Raw genomic sequence first — 11,474 nt, 5'->3', positions numbered from 1 at the left:
ATGCCTATAACTGCACCCGTTGCGAAGTGACTGGCTATTCACCATTTTATCTTCTGTTTGGGAGATCACCCAGGCTTCCAGTTGATATGCTCTTTGGATTGTGCACAGAGGCAGGTTCCAGTAACCAGCGAGAATACGTGGAGAACTGGAAACGAGGGATGGAAGAAGCATACGCCATTGCAAATGAAAATGCTCAGAAAGCCGCTGAAAGAAGTAAGAAGTACTATGACACTAAAGTTAGGAGTTCAGTGCTACAGCCTGACGAGCGAGTTCTGATTAAAAACCTGACACCAAGAGGAGGACCAGGAAAACTCCGTAACTATTGGGAAGATACAATTCACACAGTGGTGAGACAAATGGGTTCATACCTGCCGATTTATGAATTGAGACCAGAAAAGGGTAGGGGACGCTCCAGGGTCCTGCACAGAAATCTGCTCATGTCCTGTGACCACTTACCTTTTGAGACACAACCAGAAATGACCAAAGTGGACAGAAGTCAGAAAACGAAGAGACACCAGCCTGCATCACAGACTCTAGATTCTGATGAAGATAGTGGGGATGAATATGACCTTCATCATGAGCCGCTACAGGTTCCCACATCTCCTACAGTACCTGAGGAGAGGAATGCTGAACCAGCGAGAGAGTGGGAACACAGGCCCCCAACAGTGAAACAGACAGTTGCAGTGCCAGTCCCTGATACGCTACCAGCACAGCTTCTTGTTGAAAAGCGGCTGGAGGAGACAACGACAGTTAAAGACCTGCCTGCTGAGGAGAGTAACTTGCCTGCTGAAAATTTGCCTGATGATCGTCCACCAAGTGCCTTTCCTTCATATACTGATGCTGCTGAACCTGAGGAACCAGCCTACCCACTGCCACAAAGAGAGAGACACCCTCCAAGACGTATCACCTATGATCAGCTTGGTATCCCTTCCTGCTACAGTATACAGCCACAGCCACAGTTGTTCCCTGTCTACTCTGCACCAGGACTGGTTCCATGGCTGCCATCACTACAGCAATGTTACTTTCAGCCACCTTACATGTATGGGCTTCAGCAAACATGAGACTACAGAGTTGACATGTTTGACCATGGACTACTGTCTGATTTCACAGACTGTCAAAAGAGACAATTTGCAGACTATGCATATAGATCATTAAAATTGATGGACTGTTGATCAATAGTATGAGAAAATACTGCTTATGTTATATAGCTGGTCAACAGATATGGACTGTGAATATAACTTGTTAGTTATATTTGAACTGTGACCCTTGACCTCTGCTCAAGTACTACCTTACAGAAGAGGATTTTCTAGGTCCAGTGCATACGGACTGTTGAAGAAGGCAATGTTGGTAATGTTGGGACAACATTTATTGTGTCGGGGAGAGTGTGACAGGTTAAAGGAAATAGTCATAGCCTGTTATACATTAAAAAGTATTAGTAAGTTCATAGTATGTGAGGATCTTAAAACATCTAAGGTTAAAAAGAGGCATTCAGTATCAGTTGATAAAGATTGATAACATTCATATAATTGTGTTAAAGTTCAAATCTGTCAAAGGGTACGAATTGTGAGAGTAATGTGTAAATGTTATATTGATTACTTGATTTTGTAGTGCCTAAAAGTGTTAATCTGTGATCTACGAAATGCTCTTAATCTATGAGCCGGAGATCGATTGCTCTGGTCTCCACCCATATTCCTGGGGGAAAATCGCGGTCTTTTTCTCATTCAACTAAACGTTAAATTGAGAATACAACACCGTATCACTCTCGTGATTATTTCTCCCCTGTTTTCAGGTACTTTATTGATGATAAAAATAGTAATTTAAATGTTATAACTCACTAACATGTCAAGAGTGTTTAGGGTGTGTCTTAGTAACGTTTTGAGGAAGTTAGAGTTAAGTTTGAAGAGAGTAATATTAGCCCTGCTCGGTTGAAGTGAAGAATAGCATCGTACTGAGAGTAGCTGCCATTTTATGTCGATTGTGAATGAACATGTACGTTGTTAATAAGATATTTTGCTGTGTTATTTGTATAATGGTTTTTCTGTTGTTTTGTAATGTGTTACTTTTGTGAAATTGATTCAACTAAACGTTAAATTGAGAATACAACACCGTATCACTCTCGTGATTATTTCTCCCCTGTTTTCAGGGGCGTAACACCTGCTTGACCATGCACAAGCAAAACATCCGTGATAAGTACAAAGCCATCCCCACCCCCGCTTTGGCCAATCGTATCACGTCTCTGTTCCTAATCTCCGCCTACAATCAGCAACTTAAGAGGGAGCCAGCAATACAGAGAATATTGAAGAACTGGACATCGGAGGCAGATTTAATATGTTCAAAGATTCATCCACAGTGGCCTCCCGAGTGGCGCAGCGGTCTAAGGCACTGCAACTCAGTGCTAGAGATGTTACTACAGACCCGGGATCAGCCAGTGGGGCTTTACTTGACCCAAGTCACCAGTTGAATTGCGTTTCCTCCGACACGTTGATACATCTGGCTTCCTAGGTTAAGCTGGCGGGAGTTACGGAGCGCGGTTAGGCGGGTCATGTTTCGGCGGATGCATGAATCAACCTTCACCTCTCACTAGCACGTTGGGGAGTTGCAGCGATTAGACAAGATTTAAACTTTAAAAAGAAAAAGCGGGTAAAAAAAGACAGTCCACCCAGGACTCATTCATCAACATTGAAGAATCTACATCATCAGTCACAGTCTTCATTAGGAAATATGTTGATGATGATGTGCCCACAATAAAAATCCCTACAGGTCTAAACCAAAAACCATGGATGAACAGAGATATTCCATACTGCAGCATTCGATGTCAGAAGAACGAACATGATGACCTGGTGGTGTGCAATGCCTAGCAGGTACGAGCTCCAAAAATAAGTTAGAATGCAAAAAGACAAGACTGAAACTTTAATTGATGTTCGACAACTCAAACTTGCGTCGCGTGGCAAGGACTTCAGACTATCACAGACTGAAAAAGGCAATCCTGCTGTGCGATGCCCACCAAAGCCTCCCTCTCAGACGAGCTTAACTCATTCTATGTTCGCTCCGAGGTAGACAATACCAAGTTATCAAGGAGAACTCTTGCTGCTCTGAATGACCAGGAGCTTCAAAGGATTTGATTGTTGACTTCTGGAAGCAGAGGATGGAACATACCCTGATCCACATCAACGGGACTGCAGTAGAGAGAGTCACAAGTTTTAAGTTTCTCAGCAACCACATCACTGCGGACTCGTCATGGACCAACATGACAACAGCGTCTCTACTTCCTAAGGTGGCTGACGAAATGTGGCATGCTGCCTCCTCTCTAAATACTACTGCTGCACCATTGAGAGCTTCCTGAGTGGATGCATCATGGTATGGCACACTGCAAGGCACTCTAGCGGGTTGTGAAGTACATCACTGGGACAGTGCCCTCACCCATCCAGGACATCTGCCTGAGGAAGGCACGCATCATTATCAAGGACCCCACAAAAATCAACCACAAACTCTTCTCTCCCTTATCGTCGGGCAGACCATATTGGTGTATGCAATCTGATTCCAACTGGCTTAGAGACCGTTTCTTTCTACAATCCATCAGACTGCTGACTACAGATATTTTGCACATGTTATTGCAGGTGCAACAAAATGCGCATGTTACAAGCTTTAGTTGAAGTGCAGTAATACCTAACAATACAAAACAATAAACACAAATCCCCAAAATGTTAATAAAGGAATTAAGAAATATCAGAATGAGCAATGTCAGGGTAAAAAAAAAATATGAATAAAAAATAAATATCCAGGTGGAAGCTTTGATCACTTATTGATGTCCCTTGTAAAATCCACTTCAATCAGTGTACATGAAGGGGAGGTGATTGGTTAAAGAAGGATGTTTAAGCCTTGAGACAATTGAGACATGGATCAGCAAGCCCCCAAAAAATGATCTGATGGACTTCTTCAGCTAACAGTCCGGTGTGCTCTGGACAGCTAGCGGGCCGCGGATTGCAGGCTAGCAGATGGGCATTCAGGGGATGTCGCGACGGGGGAGCCAGTGGAAACACCCTCGGGCGGATTACGTCAGTTGTCCAGTCGTGATGGATCAGCAGGGCTCCATATCGGCAATTACAGGGGTCCAGGCCAATTGCAAAATAGGTATTGTAGCTTAAGGAGTGGCTGATTGACCTCTTCAGCTAGCTGGGAGATGGGCCTAGCATAGGCTAGCTCCAGGCTAATTGGTGGTTGCTTCGGGACAGAGACGTTAGCCAGGAGAAGCCAATCGGATAGCAGCTAGCTAGCTGCGATGACCTAGGTGAAAAGGTTCAGAGCTTGAGGTAGGAATCCAGAGATATGGAGAAAAATAAGCCCGATTTGCTCTGTGCTCTGTGCAGACTGGCGAGATATGTCCTTGCTAAAGGTAGCTGATGACCACTAGCAGTGGCAAGCTGACTACTAGCTAGTTAGCTGGCTAGCTTCTGTTGGGGGTTCCGGATCAAATGTAAAGGAAATAGCAGAATCCTACCACATCAACAAGCTTGGACAATTGGTCTCAATCCCGCTCTTTGCAGCTGGGCAGACGGGCTGACCTCGGGTGTGAAGGTAGGCAACAACACCTTCACCACGCTGATCCTCAAGATGGGGAACAATAAGGGTGTGTGCTCAACCTCCTCCTGTACTCCCTGTTCACCCATGACTGAGTGGCAACTCAATCATCAAGTTTGCTGACAGCAGTGGTAGGCCTGATTTCCAACAATGACAAGACGGCATACAGGGAGGATGTGAGGACCCTGACGGAATGGTGCCGGGAAAATAACCTCTCCCTCAATGTCAACAAAACAATGGAGATGATTGTTGATTACAGTAGACAGCAGAGAGAGCTAGTCCCCATCCACTTCTACAGGGTCGCACTGGAGAGGACAAAAAGCTTCAAGTTTCTCGGCGTGCACATCACAATCAACCTGAAATGATCCATTCGTTGAGAAAATGTGATGAAGGCGCAACAGCACCTACTCAACCTCAGGAGGCTGAAGAAATTTGGCATGAACTTCTACAGGTGCACCATTGAGAGGATCCTGTAGGGCTGTGTCAACGCCTAGTACGGCAATTGCAACCAAAGGGCTCCCCAAATGGTGGTGCGGTCAGCCCAACGCATCACCGGGAGCACACTGCCTGCCCTCCAGGACACCTACAGCGCTCGGTGTCACAGATAGGCCAAGAAGATCATCAAGGACCTCAGCCACTCGAGCCATGGCCTGTTCACCCCGCTACCATCCAGAAGGAGGTGATAGTACAGGAGCATCAAAGCTGTGACCTAGAGACTGAGAAACTGGAGATAGAAGTTTCTTACTCCAGTCCATCGGACGTTAAAATCGTCTCCTCTAGCCGGCCTCCTCCCAGTACCCAGCCCAAACTTAGTCACTATTAAAAGCAGGGTACTGGGTTGACACCACCTGGTACTCTAACCTGTACCATAGAGACTGCTGCCATATGTACATAGTCATTCAACACGGTTAACTTTAATAATGTTTACAATAGAGTACCTGTACTGGGGTTCTGTGGTCACCGAACTGCCTTCAAGTGCAGCGGTCTCCCTTCACAGGAGTGGCAACTGGGAAGCATATAAATGCACAAAATGACTAGGACCAGCCTTTCTGGTCAATGGCGGTGAAGCCTGATAAGTGCAACACCCAAAGGGCTGCAACGTTGACGGGCAAGGCACCTGTCCAGCAGCCCTGAGAATGGACAGTTGAGAGGAAGAGGACACACACTCAGCCACCAGAACAACACATCGTAGAGATTGGACCATAGAGAATGATAGTCACAGTATATCATCTTTATATGTGTCCCATTATGGCGTACGTGAGCGCAAGGGCAGCTCCATTCAAATCAAATAACAAATGTAATTACATTAGAGACAATAGAGGCAATATTCATTTTATTAAAGTAGTCCATTGTCTTCTATAATTTCTATGAGTTGGCAAACAAACTTAAAGGCTGCACACCATCACAGAGTGTTTTGTTTGAAAAGGTACTGTATGAAGCCAAAGGTGGCAATTTAATGCTACCTACAGTTATGCAGTGTTTGCTCAAGTGTATAATTAATTGGCTGATCCCTCCAGATAACCTGGATTGAATAATGGGGAGCGTTAGGCAGGATGCAACCTTTTGGAAGGTTCAGATAAAAATATGCTATATTGAACAAATATGTCTCCCCGACATGGAGATTATTAAGGAAATACGTTGTCTCTATTCATGAAATGTATATCTGCAATGCTCAAAGGTTTTGCGACTGAAAGTGGCCCGTGTGATTCTTCCTTAACGAACGGTCTGCACAATGCATCACAGGGGGCAAACTACCTGCCCTCCAGGACACCTACACCACCCGATGTTACAGGAAGGCCATAAAGATCATCAAGGACATCAACCACCCGAGCCACTGCCTGTTCACCCCGCTATCATCCAGAAGGCGAGGTCAGTACAGGTGCATCAAAGCTGGGACCGAGAGACTGAAAAACAGCTTCTATCTCAAGGCCATCAGACTGTTAAACAGCCACCACTAACATTGAGTGGCTGCTGCCAACACAATGACACTGACTCAACTCCAGCCACTTTAATAATGGGAATTGATGGGAAATGATGTAAATATATCACTAGCCACTTTAAACAATGCTACCTTATATAATGTTACTTACCCTACATTATTCATCTCATATGCATACGTATATACTGTACTCTATATCATCGACTGTATCCTTATGTAATACATGTATTACTAGCCACTTTAACTATGCCACTTTGTTTACATACTCATCTCATATATATATACTGTACTCGATACCATCTACTGTATCTTGCCTATGCTGCTCTGTACCATCACTCATTCATATATCCTTATGTACATATTCTTTATCCCCTTACACTGTGTATAAGACAGTAGTTTTGGAGTTGTTAGTTAGATTACTTGTTGGTTATTACTGCATTGTCGGAACTAGAAGCACAAGCATTTCGCTACACTCGCATTAACATCTGCTAACCATGTTTATGTGACAAATAAAATTTGATTTGATTTGATTTGAGAAGCTCCACCTAGATGGCTACTTTGTTGGAAGCCCTCAGTGGCAATGTTCATGCCAACATGGATTTCATCCATCTAGAGTCCTCTATCTAACTCCATGAGACTGACTCAATAGCCAGGTTTTGACCACCAAACGCAGGCCCCTAATTGCAATGAGGTGCACCTGGAGACAAATAGATACACCTGGGTAAATTAAGACATGTCACATAACATAAATACCAGGTGTATTGGATCTTGTTATCATCAGTTGCATTTTCTCTGTTAGTACCACTCCTGTACCTGGCATCATGTGCATTTTGAGACTGACGGTGGTCACATGTGAGTATACAAAATCTGTATCTGATGCAGATTAGAATTTAAATATATATGACAATGTTTGTATTTGTGAGTGAAAAGAAGTACATGTAATATGATTTGAGGGACATTCAGTTCCTTTTGGGCAAAAAGGTATTCAAAGCATGGAATATGAGACCAAATGCTGAACTTGCGTATAGAGACCAATGCTGAGTTGTAGCTTCATGGTCCAAGTGCATATGATGTTGAATGTTGCTGAACTAGCTGTGTGATGTTGTTTCAGTGCTGGCTACAGCTTGCTGCACACTAACAGATGGAGGTACTGTATGTAATAATGATGATACTACTTAACCAAGCTAATGTGAGTGGTGTGTAATTCCTGTTTATTTGTCCTGGCAGCAATCAGCATCACGTGTGAAGGCTCTGATGCTTTACTGCAATGTGGTAAGCTAGTCCACACTGCTGAACAGTATACTCACCGACCACCTATGATCGTTTATACTGTAGATTAGCGTCACTAGCCCACACCATAGAGACCCATACTTGGCTCTCCTTCGTGCCTCACTGTTCTCCATCTCCCTCAGATGGAGGTAAGATCCATATCAAGCGTGCGAACTACGGTCGTCGTCAACACGATGTTTGTTCTATTGGGCGCCCTGATAACCAACTCACCGACACCAACTGCCTCAGCCAATCCTCCACCAGCAAGATGGCAGAAAGGTACTAGAACCTGTAACTCCTTGGCTGTAGTGTAAACAACCACCAGCAAGATGGCAGAAATGTGCTGGAACCTGTTGTGTTTACCTGTATGAACTCATGACCTCAACATGTCTTTGAAACACACAGATGCGGTGGGAAGAGCGAGTGTATTGTCCCTGCATCCAATTTCGTTTTTGGAGACCCCTGTGTCGGGACTTATAAGTACCTGGACACCAAATACTCCTGTGTCCAACAGCAAGAAACAAGTCAGTCTCTGAATGTGTGCTAATAATATTTAGTATTTAGTATTTAATAGTATTAGTATTTAATATTTAGTGTTGGTATGACTGTCATGTTGGGACATTGTTTAATTCTCCTACCCACTTTTAATCTTGTAAAAAAGTAAGCTCAGCTGATTGCTAGAAAAGGAATATAATGGGTTGGTTCCCCTATGGTACCAGCTTGTTAACTTTTGTTTCTCCAAGTGTAAACCACCCTCAACTGCTAACTAACCCTAGCAAGCTGTGGATATGCAACTTGTTTAGTTTGAGTAGCCTATAGGGAGGTCAGAGACCTGGCAGTGTGGTGCCAAGATGCCGAAGGAACTGGTAGTGGACTACAGGAAATGGAGGGCTGAGCCCTTCCCTGCCAGGAGGCTAAAAGGATTGGTGTCAGCCCTCCGATTCTGAATTCTACACCATTGAGAGCTTTTTGACTGGCTGCATCACCACTAGGTATGGCATCTGACCACAAGGTGCTACAGAGGGTATCGCGTACGGCCCAGTACATCAGAGGCCGCGCTCCCTGCATCAGGATTTCGACACCACCTGTGTCGGCAGGCTCTACATTGTCAAAGACTCGCACCCCCCAAGTTATACTGGTCTCTGCTACTCCATAACAAATGGTACGGCTGCACCAAGTCTGGAACCAACAGGACCCTGAAAGGCTTCTACTTCCCCCAAGCCTTAACTGCTGAATGACTATCTGCATTGACCCTTTTTGCAGTAACTTTTTTGACTTGTCTCATATGCTGCTGCTGTTCCTTGTTAAATTGACATATCTAGCTCAATTAGCCAGCAAGAACATGGAAGGCAAGTGTCAAGCTTATATGATGCTTGTGCACTTAATCTGGTTTACCATGTTTCAGTGAACGGTAACTAGCTAGCGCAACTCCTACAGTTTTGCAGGGTTTATAGCCAATCTGACAGATGGCACAAACTGCACAGATTGGGTGTAGCGGGGTCGACTTTATTTTTTCAACAGTTTAGGTCTAGCCAGCCAGTTTGCTTAAAATGCTAGCATTTCGAGAACTGCTCATAAGGAAGTGAAACTAAAAGGTAACGGTGGAAGATGACGCGCCTAACTTTTTGTACTTTGGTTCATGCTAACGAGTTTATAATGACTTTTAGAAAATGCACCTGAAATCAACATTCCCTGTCAGTGCGCATCACTAACACTTCACCAGGCTAATGTATGTCTTAATTTGTCTGGCCAGTGGTGTAACTCCTGTGTTGTCTTTGCAGTAAGCAGCATCATATGTGAAGGCTCTGATTCTCAACTACTATGTGGTAAGCTGGTCAACACTACCGTACAGTTTAATCATGTGGTGCCGTGTATATTAGTCACTAGCCCACACCAACACCAAGGTTTGTCCTTTCTCTTCCTCAGATCGAGGTGAGATCCGTATTCAGCGTGCCAACTATGGTCGTCGTCAACACGATGTGTGTTCCATTGGGCGCCCACATCAACAACTCAAAAACACCAACTGCCTCAGCCAATCCACCACCAGCAAAATGGCAGAAAGGTACTGAAACCTTCAGTGTGCATTTAGCTGTAGGAAGTCATTGGCTGTGGTGTTAACCTCTACCTGTTGACACACAGGTGTGATGGAAAGCGCCAGTGTATCGTCAAGGTATCCAACTCTGTGTTCGGTGACCCCTGTGTCGGAACCTATAAGTACTTGGATGTGGCTTACACCTGTGACTGAATGTGAGTTTTGTATAGGTGCACATGACTGGGAACTAGAATTCGTGTTGTATTTTACCTTTATTTAGCATGGCAGTTAAGAACAAATTCTTAATTTCAATGATGGCCTAGGAACAGTGGGTTGACTGCCTGTTCAGGGGCAGAACGAAATATTTGTACATTGTCAGCTCATGATTTGTACTTGCAACCTTTCGGTTACTAGTCCAACTCTCTAACCACTAGGCTACCCTGCTGACGATTTTGTCTTGCAGGATATCTTCCTGGGGAACCTGAAGATGTACAAGGCTTCTGGGATATCTTCATCAGGTCGTGCTGTTTTCCTCCAACCCGTGTACATTGTGCTGAAGCATTTCTTAAACAATTTCTGAACTGTGGCTGAATTAAACGAAGCGGCAGGAAGACGATACTAGTTGCCTCTTGTACATTAATAAATGTCACACCAATATTACTGAACATGTGTCCTTTATTCTCTCTTACTGGTCCTAATTCGTATGCATCAACAGCTAATCTGGTCACAAAGCAGGCCTGGATAGGTAAACATTTTAATACAATGTGTAGACTCTACAAACCTTGCTCGTTAAGTGGTTGGCTCATGAACCAAATGTTCCCTTTCTGTGTAGATTCAGTTTGACTATTTCATCTGGTAATAAACATACTTACAGGGAAGCTGCCCAACCACATCACATTAGTCATCTAACAGCCTCTTAGCCAGAGACACAAAGGGTCAACGGCACGTCGACAGATCTCCCACTGTCAAATGGGGACCTGACCGATACAGCCCTCCAAGAGCTGCCCCTCAAGCATCAGATTCCACCCTGAGAAATACATTGAATTCCATGCACCACCAATGAATGAGAAACATACAGGCCAATATAACAGCAAGGCCAACGATGTATGGAACCATGTCCATCTATGAGCATTTGAATGAGTGTATGCATTTGTACAAACACCTGCATGGCATCAGCCTCAACTGTATCAACAAAGCCCCTCAGTGTCATTCAAATGTATTTGGCATTAATCCTTTGCCCAGCAACTCCACTCCCCCTTATCTCCAATTCCACATCCCAAACCTCAGCTTCCCTTAGCCCATCCCACCTGTCTCTGCTGGCCAGACACTACGCAGCATATTTCAACTATGCTGTGATTAACATACAATTTCTATTGAATAGACTACAGGTTGAGAAACTATAATAGTATTATAATATTTGACTTGCTCTCCAGATCTCCAAAAGGGTATTTAGTGTCAATTTTAGATCAATGTTTTGCATTTTCAAACATTCCTGAGAAGCTACTTGCGGGAAATACTAAAATAAATGGTCAATTGATTCTGTACTCAACAAAATCTGCATTAGCTGAAAAGCACAAGTCTTGAATCAACTCATAAACCCTGTCCCATGGAATCGGTAAATCAAATATCGCTTCCCAACTATTTTGCAGTCTAAAT

The 11,474-nt window shown here is 44.1% G+C and overlaps 1 protein-coding gene across 2 annotated transcripts; it reads left to right on the top strand.

Moving 5' to 3' along the window:
• Nucleotides 1–7,241: 7,241 nt before the first annotated feature.
• Nucleotides 7,242–10,483, top strand: LOC116366450 (L-rhamnose-binding lectin CSL3-like). 2 transcript variants are annotated; one of them, XM_031818538.1, is made up of 9 exons: nucleotides 7,242–7,369; nucleotides 7,629–7,664; nucleotides 7,745–7,789; nucleotides 7,930–8,065; nucleotides 8,192–8,310; nucleotides 9,568–9,612; nucleotides 9,713–9,848; nucleotides 9,926–10,033; nucleotides 10,253–10,483. In XM_031818538.1, exons 1-8 carry the CDS (start codon nucleotides 7,339–7,341, stop codon nucleotides 10,029–10,031), a joined length of 654 nt encoding a protein of 217 aa, XP_031674398.1. In that variant the 5' UTR covers nucleotides 7,242–7,338; the 3' UTR covers nucleotides 10,032–10,033; nucleotides 10,253–10,483. The 2 variants fall into 2 exon arrangements, with proteins under 2 accessions (XP_031674398.1, XP_031674397.1); XM_031818537.1 differs by having other exon boundaries at nucleotides 7,243–7,369; nucleotides 10,282–10,483.
• The last annotated feature ends 991 nt before the right edge of the window (nucleotides 10,484–11,474 follow it).

Source organism: Oncorhynchus kisutch, unplaced genomic scaffold (genome assembly GCF_002021735.2).
Source record: "Oncorhynchus kisutch isolate 150728-3 unplaced genomic scaffold, Okis_V2 scaffold1470, whole genome shotgun sequence".
In the NCBI taxonomy this organism is placed as follows: domain Eukaryota; kingdom Metazoa; phylum Chordata; class Actinopteri; order Salmoniformes; family Salmonidae; genus Oncorhynchus; species Oncorhynchus kisutch.
Note: the sequence above shows the minus strand (reverse complement) of the source record. Positions and strands in the feature narration are given on the sequence as shown.